Raw genomic sequence first — 13,401 nt, 5'->3', positions numbered from 1 at the left:
CACCTTCAACAAGCTGGACTGAACCATGTCCATCCACCTGACATTCACTGGGAGCTGTGATGGTGAACTGCCTTCTTCGCTCAGATTGGAACGAAAAGAAAGCGTTGCAGGAAATGCTGAAATTTCATCTGGTAGTGCAAACTGATAGGTGTGACTCTGGCTCAACAAGTGAAATAGCCACCTTTGAGTTGGCTGTGACTGTCTATTGTATTGCAAGTTAGTCTTTATAAAAGTTCTTGGTATTACAATTAAATTAAATAAATCATTCTTCCTTCCCATTACTTTGAAAAATGAAAGAATCAGCCTCAGTATTGAACAGTATTGAACACTTGATTTGATGCTCAAATAAATACATTATCTTAAAGATAAATACATACAATGTACTAATGCAGAACTATTTCATATGTTTTAAGTTAGATCCCTTCTATTCTTTTAGAAAAAAATCTATTTAAAAACGTATTTAGCTTCTTAAGCTTGTCAATTGTATGGTGTGTATTGCCACCTAGTGGTACTAGTAAAGGCTGACAATATTTCAAATATCAAGCTTAAAATTGCGACCAACCACAAGCTGTCCATATCTAAAGGGTCTCTGAAGTGTACTCACACAGCACTGTGAGTTCTTCTCCGCAGCCTGGGCCTGGCTGCTCAGCTCCATGGTCCAACTTCGGGGGCCCGGCGGCCGAGTGCCAATGTCTAACTCATCATCCTCATCATCTATGAACACCACACCCCGGTCCCCGCACCTCCTTTTACAACTCTGAAGGACAAAACATCACAGTACAAACAAAATGTTAAATGGTATAAGGTCAGGAAATCTACACCCACCAGATTCTCCAGACAATACAGTGAAGAGAGATGAGTAGGAGAGGAGATGACACACATGAGCCGGATTTGAAATTATTATGAATCCATGAATAGGTCTGTGTCAATGTAGTAACCATACCAACTAGTTGAACCACCAAAATGCCCAAATGTAGCTGGCTGGTCAAGACAATTGAAATAGCTCTTGAATTTATAGATAAATCAACCACAGTGACTGGTTGACACGGAGTGCACTTATTGTCATGGACAGGACAAGAGAGGAGATGAGACAGGTCACAACTTCACGTTTGGCTACCTTGGTCTCAACGGCAGGAGTGCGAATGCGCTTCCTTTCTGGCTGAAAGTCATCTGTCTCATGGTCAGAGTTGAGGGAGGTATGCATCTTTTCAGACAGACGGGAGGCCAATGACTCTTTCTTTAACTTGAATTCTTCTGGTGGGGACACTGAAATACAGAGTTGGCATTTAAACAATATTCAGCAAATACAGTATGCGAAAAACTGTGTGGTTTTCCAACACACCATGTGTATCTGTCCAGAGCTTTGTTTTAAAAAGAAAAAGCTGCAAAAAACACAATGTATTCCCTCTCTGAACATTAAAGGTATCTTATCGTTAGAATTGTTAGTCAAAGATATTTACCAGTTTCAGAGGTTGAGGGCAGCAGCTGATCGACTTTGTCTGGTGACTTTGTTGAGTCCACAACATTTGTTAAGTCGACAACATCCATAACATTTGATTTGGGTGTGGGAGGGGAACAGACAGCCCTGCCATGGCAGGCACACTGGCACGGGGTGGTTACATCTGGACTCTTAACGTTACCGTCTGTATGTGTCTTGCCCTCAGAAGGGCTTTTGCAATCCTGGGAGGTGGCTCCTTGCTCAGGTTTGACTGTAAAGACATGAAACGGGGTCATGACCATGACAAACAACATATCACACCTCATATTCCATAGACAAACCTTTTTTTAAAAGGTGAAACAAAAGTCAGTGAAATGCCCCGTTGCAACTGAAAAGTTCACAAAAAAGAACACTGCTGCTGATTTAAGAAAATAAGTAGGACCAATTCCGTTACAAACCTGATTTCACGCAGAACCATTTATTGCCAGAGTATGTTAATGAAGGGCCACAATCTAATGCGTTCTCAAAATAAAACATGTCTAGTGAAGTAATGAGATATACAAATCTAATAAAGAGCAGTCCTACCAGACTGTGCTTGCTGCCAGGCCAGAGCAGAGCAGAGCAGGGCCAGGCTCTTTCCACTTCCTGTGGGACTCTCTAGTAGACAGTGTTGGCTATGATTAAGACCTCTTACTATCTGCAGTACCAAGAAACAATCATAGTTCCATTTAGTGTCAGGGTCAACAACAAAGCAATTCATTAATTTAAGCAATTTTAAAGCCCAATAGAGACTGTAACAGTACATGTAAGGCCACATTTGAGCCCTGCAGTAACAAACTTATTTGTGGTTCATTGATTAGATACTGGGCACTGTCAAACTCAACATCACTTCTTTTTATGAAGAATAGTAGCATGACAGTTAATGCTTAATCCAATTCACTAATGGTCATAAAATTCGACATGCTAGACAGATAAGTAGCCGATATTGTTGAAATGGTGAGGATGATTGCTCACCGAGTTCATCATGGCCAGCTGGGATGGATAGGCTTTGCATGGGAAATTGATTTTGACCCCTCCAATGGTGTATTCCACCGCGGGCGAAGAAGAAGCCATGTTCATCCGTCTCTGACAACGCAGAAATTCAACACTGATTATTATTCGTTCAAGTTGGGCACAAAAACACAGTCCACTTAGAATCCTGAGAAGTCACTGAGTGTGTACAAATAGACCTTTACGATGTGTAACTATGAGAGTGTAGAAGTGGAAATGGGAGTCAAATGGACCTGTCAAATCCAATGTGAGTGCCTGGACCTGGATTTTTTATGCCTTTTTGTCATATTTTTCCTCTCTCCTTGGACCTGTCATTTGGTTCAATCTCCACACTCTCATACATACACGTAACTGTAGTTAAATTTCTACACTCAAGAGTTAAATGAACACTGGATTTTATTGTGTACATTAATGTTACAACTAATTAGTGAAATATGGTGAGCAACACGTCAGCTAAAAGAAACTCAAACATGACAGCTGCTATGGCAACCGTTATCCTTCTGTGGTAACTTTAGCAGCACAGCGGTTTGTTAAGCTGGTATTATAATGACTGTCTGGATAACAGTTCAATAACTTGAACCCAGTGGTGTGAAGTAACTACGTACATTTACTCAAGTACTGTACTGTACTTAAGTACAATTTTGAGGTATACCTTTTTTACTGAAATGGAGTATTTCCAATTGTCAGTTCTTTTACTTCTACTCGACTACATCTCAGAGGCAAATATTGTACTTTTACTCCACTACAATTATTTGAAAACGCTGGTTACTAGTTACTTTGTAGATTTTGATTACAAAACATAAATTAACCACTTCAGCCCCCTATATACATTTCGGCCCTTTAATAATAAATATATAAAATATATATATATAAATACATAAAAAAGTAAATAGCAGATCAAAAGCTAGCGATGCAACGCAGTGTGAGCTTGTAGATCTGCTATTTTCAAACGATTTGTATACATTTGATACATTCGAAAACTCATGAAATGGGACATTCTGCATAATGGGTACTTTCTACTTTTGGAACTTTTAGGTACATTTTGATGCCAACAATACCTTTATACTTTAACTTGAGTACATTATGAATTCCAGACTTTTACTTGTAACAGAGTATTTATACATTGCAGTATTGATACTTTTACTTAAGTAAAACATGCGAGTACTTTTTCCACCACTGCTTGAACTAACCTGATGGCCAGGAACCAATTGAGACTAACTAGCTAGTGTTAGCTGCTGCTAACCTTAACAGCACCCTGCACCGTGGGCGATAATAAGCTAACCAGCAACTAACAAGTTACAACTGAGCTCGACAACTCTTTCATCGGTTGGAGTCCATGTGTAGTTGGTTATGAGGTTACTCTAATACTGTTATACGAAATAAACTCCTCTTCTAACTAGTACGGAGAAAGATGCTGTTGTTTAATGTTTACATCTATCCCCCATACGCTTGTTCGCGCCCGGCATACACATGGATGGTTTTTGACCAATAGCATCACGGCGGAAGACGGCGTCGTCAGTGTTGCCAGGTCTCGCGAGAGAAACAAGCAACCAGGGCTATCTATGTGAAAACAAGCCCAAAAGAAGCGAGTAGCCTGCATGTTTCCTCCGAGGTGGAAAGACTGGTGACGCGAGGTTAGCCTGCATGTGATGAGACCTTATCAGCTATTTGCAAATAGCAGACCTAGAAGCGCACAACGCGTCGCGTGAGCTTGTAGATCTGCTGTTTTCAAAATAAATCTTGAAGAAAATGTGGAATATTTTTAAAACATTTTAATAACACAAATCATGTTTGGAGGTCCCTGGCACCAATGTCTTTAAGATGGGGGTCCGCAGACAAATGCAAATTAATTTGGGGGTCTTTGACATGAAAACGTTTGAGAATCACAGGTTTAAACAACCCCAAAATACAAGCACTTTAGAAACAAGGCCAAAAAACCGCAACCCGCCGCAACCACCAACATTACACGTACAACAGAAAAACAAGCCCAAAGTCGCCTATAATAAGCAGACGTGGCAACGCTGGTTGTCGTAACTAGGACTGGACCTGATTGGTCCTGCTCAGAGGACACGTGACATAGACCCAGTGGTTCTCAAAGTGGGGTCCGGGGACCCCCATGATGGGGTCCTTGAGGGTTTCAAAGGGTGAGGGAGCGGCGTGAGGGGGCATTGAAAAGCAAAGGATAATAGGAAGATTGACACTGTGGTGTTGGGGAATATTTGGCAATGGCATACGTAGGCTATATGGACACTGGACAGTGGTTTAAAGTAAGTACATTTACTCACGTACTGTAGGCTACTGTACAATTTTGAGGTACTTACTTTACAGGAGTATTTCCAATTTTCAGTACTCTTACTTCTACTCCACTACATCTGAGAGACACATTTTGCACTTTACTCCTCTTCAATTATTTAAAAACTTGTGTTACTAGTACATTTGTAGATTTTGATTATTATTACAAAACATAACCCAAAAAATAACCCAAACATAACACAAAACATAACCCACCCTATATACATTTTGGCCATTTGAAAATAGCCGATCTATAAGCTCACAATGCGTTGTGATGCATTGCATGCAAAAGGTAAGAAAAACTTAGTCCAAAATTCTCCTTTAACAGAGTAACAGAGTATTTCTACATTGCAGTATTTATAATTCTACTTAAAGGTTAACTAGGTAACTTTGAGCCTATTTTTATTTATTTTTATATATATTGCATTTTTTCCTTCAATCAGCCACAATATAAATATGCTGGGTGTGTTTTCCTGCAGAAAGACACATCCCTCTGTCTGTATTTTTGTTTTGTTCCGCTGTTTATGTTGACATTCCACTGTTTATGTTGACATTCATCTCTTGCAGGGACACTGGAGCTCAATTAAGACTTAATTGATCCCTAAAGGGGTTATGAACTGAGTTGATTGATTGGGCCATAAAAGTGTCAAACGCGTTCTGTGCTCGTTAGTGCTCTCTCTAATCAATGAATGAATCAAAGACAGCAATCACTGTGATACCTGTCAGAGAGGGGAGGGGGAGTGTGTGTACACACAGATCTGCGATCTTACCTAGTATACACCAAAAAAAATGTAGTACTTTTTCCACCACTGGCTATAAGTGTGTCTTTGACTGGAATCTGTCGTCGAACGTCGTGAACTTAGTGATGTCTGTGATGATGTGGGAAGTCGCTCCCGTGTCGACCATCAGACCTGTCTGCTTGACACGACGTCTTTGCTGAATCCGGGCATCACAGTCACTCACTCGGAATGAGTACTCGCTACCACCGTCCTCCTCCGACACTCTCTGCACGTCATCTCGCCGCTGCGGTCTCCTTCTGCAGGCTGCGTAACGGTGTGTGGAACTCCGACAGTGGTTACACCACTGCTGCTCGCTGCATGTTTTAGCTAGGTGCCCCCTCACGCCGCATCTGTAGCACACCACATCACCGCTCCCAGCTCCTCGCCGGTCACCTGCACTCGTCCGCTGTACAGTCGGTTGCACCTGGGTCCTCATTACGTTGTCACCTGATGCTGCTGCTCTGCACATCTTCTCAGTGTCCTCGAAACTCCTGAGCTTAGTCTTGAACTCGGAAAAGGGCACTGGCTCCTCACTTTGTGATACAAGTATTGCAAATGGTTTGAAAGTTTCAGGGAGTCCCTTCAAAACCATTGCCACCAATAGTCCATCACTCAGTATTTCTCCCGCATTTCTCAAGGCTGTTATAGCCGTCTCGGCACGGATCACATAGTCTGTCACACTTTAACTGGAGGACTTCTGTAGTGAAGTCAGTTCGGTGTATAGGCAAATGATCCGCGGCTTACCTTTGCCTGCATAATAGTCTTTCTTCCATCATCAGATGCTTCTCGCATAACCAGCGACAAGCTCTTGTCGTCCAAAAACTGGATCAACTCGGCATATGCCAAGCATTTTTAGCCTCGTCAGGCATGTCTTCACCGGCATCACCGGCATCACCATCACCCTCTTCATTCTCTTCGAGGGGTGGCTCGGGATCATTTAGAATCGTATTCTTTAATCCTTGTAGTAACAAGTGGGCCAAGAACTTCGTCTCCCAAATCTCATACCTCTGTTCGTCTCCGTCAAAACACAGCCTGGACAACAAACATTTCACCTAAAAAATAAATGTGGTCACTCTGGGCCCATAACCTGTTGGCAGAGTTACACTGCAGCGATCTGCATGTGTACCAAAATACTTAGGTGAAATTATACAGACGGAGGAATAAGGAGGACAAGGAGACATCAGGCATCATCTCAACCCATTCAAGTAGAACTGGGTGTGTTTATTAAGTCAGTCATTTTATACATGTCAGGCTAACAAGCACGTCCGGTTGAGCACTTCAAAATAAGAGTACATACAATGGAGAGCATATGTCAACAATATTCATATTACTAGCCGGGGTACCCTGCATTGCCCAGGTTATTGTGTGGGTGAAATAGGCACAAAAGTACTTGGAGGCCAGTCTATAAGAACGCAGCTGTGACGCATCATATAGGCATATCTGTACAGACAGACAACTTAAAATGTATAGATACTTTTTTACCAGCTGCTGCAAGCGCTGGTCTACACACAGGCAGACCTCATCGTCATCCTAAAAATTTGCATCATGTTCGACATGTATTTCATCATTGGCTGTCCTGGCTGTCCTTCACTCCTTTAAGCCAATGGGGACACTTCAACGTTTTGCCTGTCGTTTAAGCCAATGGGGAGACGGGCCCTCCCTCCTCCCATGCTATGGGATCATACGCCCCCTCCCCTGCAGGGAACACAGCTGAGCTGACCTGCAAGCCCACACCGCTTCCATCAACGGCGCGTTGTGGTCTTGAAGATCGCCTGGGGCGTGGCTAGGTCTGTGGACAGCTTATGCAGTATTTGCGTAAATATACTTAGTTACTTATACTTAATGTGTGGAGAAGGTTCTCTTTGTCTCAGGGGCAGGGCACTAGTGCGCCTGCTGCTAAACCCCCCCCCCCCCACACACACACACACACACACACACAGGCCACGCAGAGAGAGAGAGAGAAGAGAGAGAAAGTGCGTGCACGCCGCGCAGTGCACACACACACACACACTAGAGTTGCACCGACCGATATGACTTCATTTATTCACGTATCTGACATCGTCTGTACGGTCATGGACTAGAGCCTGCAAACTCAAGTGCGCCTGCTGCTAAACCCCCCCCCACACACACACACACACACACACACACACACACACACACACACACACGCAGGCCACGCAGAGAGAGAGACATCATTCGACATTTGCAACATGTTTTCAATGATTGGCTGTCCTTCACTCCTTTAAGCCAATGGGAACACTTCCCCGTTTTGCAGTGAACACAGCTGAGCTGACGTACAAGCCCACACCGCTTCCATCAGCGATGCGTTGTGGTCTTGCAGATCGACTGGGGCGTGCCTAACATGCCCAGTTTTGTTAGCAGAATCCACCCCATAGGTAGAATTAAACTTCAGTGTGACCGTGCCCTTACAAGTAAAAGTTCTGTTACTTTTTTAAACAATAATCCAAATGGGAAGGTTTCAGCAGCTAGAATCATGACAGTTTGACATTGTTTGAGCCGTTTTTGGTGCAACACAAGTCGCAAATTCCCTTGTTGTAGTTAATTGTTTTCACCTGCTGCGCTGCTGTGCGGGGCTTGCATATCCCCGCCAGGCCAGGTTGTCTACCCAGGCCTGTGAAATTCATAGGCAGTAGCCAATTGGAATGAAATCTGCTCAAACTAACTGTTATACTGATACAAAACCATATATACCGGTAGGCTTATAATGTGGCTGTCGGGTGGAAACCTTGTATGTCCAAAACCGTTCCTTGAAAAAACAAAAAGTGAAAATAGACGATCTACAAGGTGGTGGGAGCTTGTAGATCTGCTATTTTTACTTTTACAGTGCAACACTCTTGTATGATTAAGTAGGGCATTTGATTTATGAAAAAACATAAAAAGTTGAAATATGGAGATACAAGTTTCTGATACAAGTTTTCAGCGACGTGACATTTATCCATCAAAACATTATTTATGTTTATTTGTATTTATTTGCTTGCTTTTTGTTAAAATGTTCAAATTTATTTGGAAACTTAAAAATGACCGACAATATATCGGTCAAAGCATTGGTAATCAGTGGTCTAGGTCTAGGACTCTCCAATAGGTGAATACTACTACTACTACAACTACTACTACTAATAATAATAATAATACATTAATTAAGTAGTTTGGGACGGTCCTGGCACGGTGGTGAAAAAAGTTAGTCTGGAGCCCTGAAACACACAGACAGAGAGACAAAATACATCATGCAGCTGGTAATAATATGACTGTCAGTCTTTTTTTTATATACATCTTGTTTGTTTACAGTTTGAATGGAGTTTCTTGGTGGAAGTATGTAGGACTAGTAGTGTGGCAAAGTTTTGGTAAGATACTATAAATAGTTTGTGTGTTCGCTGCTGCTGCAGCGAGCACACAACAATTCAACTTAAGAAAGACTTCACCACACAGAATGAATGCAATGATGTTTATTACAATAAAGTAATTTGGTAAGCATCAAGAGTCAATATGAACTAGAACAGGTCTCCGCCAGGTCAGGTAGGTTATTGTGGCCTCCTGGTGGCGCTATAATAGGCCAAAGTGAAAAGGGTGCCATTTCTTCTTAGGCCTTGCACGGCAATCGGACACTACATTCATGATTTGAAGCATTTTGTTCAAAAATGTGTTTTGCTAAATTAGACCTGCTGGTGGCGCTATAACAGGCCAATGTTAAAAGGGTGGCATTTGCTCCTCAACATAGTGTGAATGTGTGTCCAAAGTTTGACCGCAATCGGATGCTGCGTTTATGATTTGCGGCATTTTGTTCAAAACAAGGCACTACTGCAAACTTTAGATGTCCATCTTAGCCAATCAGGATGGAATATGAAAAATCAAACACATCCGTCTTGATCACATGACTGTAGAGATCATGTGTACCGATTTGTGTGAAATTTCGATAAAATCGGAAGGAGTAATATAAAAAAAAATGTTTTACATAAGTCGGCCTCCTGGAGGCGCTATAAAAGGCAGATGTGAAAAATGCAGGGCAAAGGTTTTTCCTTGACCTCTAGGGAGTGCGCTTACAAAGTTTTGATTGCAGTTATAGGTCAAAACACAAATCGGTCTGTTATAGCACCACCATGAGGCTGATTTGAACATTTTCAAGTGGCATTTCTTCCTCGACATAGTGGAAATATGCGTGCAAAATTTCAAGGAAATTGCATGCTGTGTTCATGATTTGAGGCATTTTGTTCAAAACGGAGCACTCCTGCAAACTTTGGAAGCCATTTTTAGCCAATCAGGATGGAATATGAAAAATCTGAAAGACACGTTTCGTTTAATGACTATAGAGATACCGTGTATCGATTTGCAGGATTTTTGGAAAATTTTTAGGAGTTGTGTCCAAAAATATGTTTTGCAGAAATCGGCCTCCTGGTGGCGCTATAAAAGGCCCATGTGAAAGATTTGGGGCAGAGGTTCTGCTTTGGCATCCAGGGAGTGTGTGTGCTCAGTTTCACTGCGAGCAAGCCAACGGTGCCGGAGATTAGCTGTCCACAGACAGAATGACGGACGGACACACGGACACACGGACGGACGGACAGGGGGCAAAACATACTCTCTCGCCATGCCTTTCGGCCTGGCGGAGACAATTAACAATTTGGCGCCGGCCCCATCGAAGAAGAATCGATATGTAGCTTCACATCAGATCCTGCCTGATGAAAGGCAGGGGGCTCCGGAGCCCGCCCCCGTAGATAGGGCCTCCTGGTGGTTCCTGCTGCTGGGCGGTGTCGGGGAGGTGGCGGGTGATCTGAACAGATAGCATGAGAGAGTTAGGGAAGGAGGAGGCATGTTTTAAAGGAACACTGTCATGAGCTGAACTGATCTGATTGGAACAGAGCCAAATAGGGAAATTGGTTGATAGGAGAGGAATGTTATTGCGAACCCGGAAGAGGCGCGGCCGCGCCTCCGACCAAGTGGAGCTTACTATGTAACCCTGCTCAGGTTGTGTGTGTGTCTGTGTGTCTGTGTGTCTGTCTGTGTTCATGCTCTCATAATGCTCTGATTACAATGCACAACAGCCTGCTCTGATTACAATGCACAACAGCCTGCAAAACACACACACACACATACACACACACACACACACACACAATGTCAATGTTCTCTCCCCATCACGGTGAAATAACACGGAGTACAAGTCCGTAAATACACAATATTTTCGAGCTGCGTTCGCTTCCAGCGTTCGCGCGTCTTACTTGTGAGTAACAATTCGTTCAGTCTCTCTGTTGAACTGTCGTTAATAAAAAACTCCTATTTCAACTTAAGAAAGACTTCACCACACAGAATGAATGCAATGATGTTTATTACAATAAAGTAATATGGTAAGCATCAAGAGTCATTATGAATTAACAATTTGGCGCGGGCCCCATCGAAGGAGAATCGATATGTAGCTTCACATCAGATCCTGCCTGATGAAAGGCAGGGGGCTCCGGAGCCCGCCCCAAAGGAGAAGGTGAAATGGAATACATACCTGAGAATGATTATATACAAACATGGATCGGTTGAGGTTTCCAGGAAGAGGCAGGACATCTGACCTTCAGCACCGAGGGTTCTAGGGGGAGAGAAAAAGACTGACACCTGCTGTAGTTGAACCTTCACGACAGAAGGTTCACAAATGATATTAAAATCCTCCTGCTGCTTATTGGAGCCATCACGACTGAAGGCTCGCAGGAGGTTATGCTCCTGCCGTTATGGGACCCTTCACGGGTCGCAGGAGATAATGGTTGCTCCTACTGATATAGGAGCCCTCACGATTGAGGCTCGCAGGAGATGAGTGTTTAACAGAATGACGAGAAATGAGAAGATAATGACCTGGTGCTTTTGAGTAGTCTGTGAAATGCTAGCAGGGTAGCTTTTGCCGGCAGAATCTAATTAGAGATGAGATTAAATTTGAGAGGCGTCCTCACGATAGAGGATTCAAATTAACTGAAGCATGTTTGTAATGAGAATGTCACCTATTGATGTAGATGAGCTCCCGGCGGAGGTCTCCTGTGTGAAGGAGGGACGGAATGATGAAGGATGATATGAACAGGATGTATGAGAATCCTATGAGAGAGAAAGGAGATTAAAGAGCTCATGACAGGATAATGAGTAGAGATTTAACCATATGGGCACTACACCGATAGTGAAGCTACTGGGGTCAGAAATTGAGAGAAGTAGGCAGACCTTGAGAAACTCACTGAGTGGAAAGTACACTGAATAATTAACAATAAAATGTAAATGAGTAGAATGGCAGATAGAAAATGGTGAAATAAATAAATTAGAGTGCTGAACCCTGCCACCTGACACAACCACCAGTAAATGTAAGTAACTAGCAGCCATGAATCGCTGGGCGTCGAGTACTGATGAAGCTTCTGGTCTAATGTAATCGGAGTAGGCAGATGAAGACCATCTTCCCATGGACTTCAGAGTATGAACTGGGATGCCGCTAGTGGCAGCAGTAGTAGCAGCGCCGATTTTCAGAGAGTGACTTGAGAATCGGTCAGGAGGTAGTCCGCATTTTTTAACGAGAAAATGGAGGTGACAGGAGAAAAAGCTTTGGTAGAGAGGAAGACCATTAGGAAGGAGAAACAAGGGAGCATGACTAGGAGTGCGTTTTCGGACAGAGAGGAACCTAAGCATAGAAGAATAGGGGCAATAACTACCGGAAACCCTAGCGACTGAAATGAAACAGCCTTTAAGCTTTCTATCTGATTTTGAGTGTTTTAAAAACAGTTTATAACCAAGGTGAACGAATGAAAGATCTGAGAAGCAAATATCTCTGGAGACATTGAAAGCTGTGGACTTTGTGGTGAACTCTCCTACCCTAAGAAAGCCATAAAAGGCGAGTAGGATGACAGCTTCAAATAGACAATCTACATAAGGGGTAAAGATTCCATTCCTAAGACATGTAATGAGGGTGTGAAGAATATTTAGCGTTATGGGAAGGCGTTTATCTGGGGTAGGAGGTGAAGATCTACGAAAGCCTTTAAGAAGGAGACTAATATGAGAGTTTGTGAACAAGCTAGGGAAGGAAGGATCAATGAGACGAGCATGGAACTGGACCCCTGCCACTAAGCTATGGATAGAACCAAACCGGACATTGTTTACTTTAAAGTTAAAAGTAAGAAAAGCAGAAACAGAGGAAACCAACACAGGGATTAAAGGAATAGAATATTCAGAGCAGAATAGACCAAATTTCCGCCATGCTGAGTCGTAGGAGCTTACTGTGGCAGGAGAAAGAGCTGCTCTGACATAACTGCGAGAGAGAGAATGAAGGCTATGTAAAGGGATCAATTCAGAACCAGATCTTGGTAATCGGGGCAGACCAGGGAGAATGGTTTGGCTGAAGGGCAGCGCTGATGGAACTCCTGAAATTTGAAGCGGGAGAGACAGTCAGCATTATTATTAAGACGACCTGGAACATGTGCTGCTTTAATTATGAAACTTTGCATAACGGAAGACCAGGTGATGAACCTCATGAAATGCATTATTATATATAGAGGGGAAGAAGAGTGACCTTTATTTATAATGTTCACTGTGGCTTCGTTATCACAGTGAAACACTATACGCCTACGAGACCAGTGAGATCCCCAGAGTTTGCAGGCTACCGCTATGGGATACAACTCATGAAGCGCAATTGATAATGGCTGACAATGACACAGACAGTCAGATTGGCTCAATTCTGGTGGCCAGCTAGCAGCAAACCATTCTCCCTGGAAGATTCCCCCAAAACCTGTAGAGGGCGCTGCGTTAGTAAAAAGGGTCATCTCGTTAGCTGGTGTCTCAATGTCATTATAGAAAAAAGAAATCCCATTCCACTCTTGT

The 13,401-nt window shown here is 43.0% G+C and overlaps 1 protein-coding gene across 2 annotated transcripts in view; it reads right to left on the bottom strand.

Moving 5' to 3' along the window:
* The window catches only part of brip1 (BRCA1 interacting helicase 1), a 38,655-nt gene extending 34,753 nt beyond the window's left edge, over positions 1-3,902 (bottom strand). The window contains exons 1-6 of one of the 2 annotated variants that reach the window (XM_080428736.1): positions 3,654-3,902; positions 2,453-2,563; positions 2,024-2,135; positions 1,461-1,709; positions 1,118-1,266; positions 605-757 (exon numbers count right to left, since the gene is read on the bottom strand). In XM_080428736.1, coding sequence (XP_080284862.1) covers positions 605-757; positions 1,118-1,266; positions 1,461-1,709; positions 2,024-2,135; positions 2,453-2,557 — 768 coding nt within the window. In that variant the 5' untranslated portion in view covers positions 2,558-2,563; positions 3,654-3,902. The remainder of the gene's footprint in view (positions 1-604; positions 758-1,117; positions 1,267-1,460; positions 1,710-2,023; positions 2,136-2,452; positions 2,564-3,653) is intronic. The other variant, XM_080428735.1, reaches the window with a different exon arrangement.
* Between the last annotated feature and the right edge of the window lie 9,499 nt (positions 3,903-13,401).

The sequence above is a fragment of the Gymnoscopelus braueri genome (assembly GCF_963280865.1).
Source record: "Gymnoscopelus braueri genome assembly, chromosome: 5".
In the NCBI taxonomy this organism is placed as follows: domain Eukaryota; kingdom Metazoa; phylum Chordata; class Actinopteri; order Myctophiformes; family Myctophidae; genus Gymnoscopelus; species Gymnoscopelus braueri.
The sequence above is the reverse complement of the archived record's forward strand: the minus strand, read 5'-3'. Positions and strand labels throughout refer to the sequence as shown.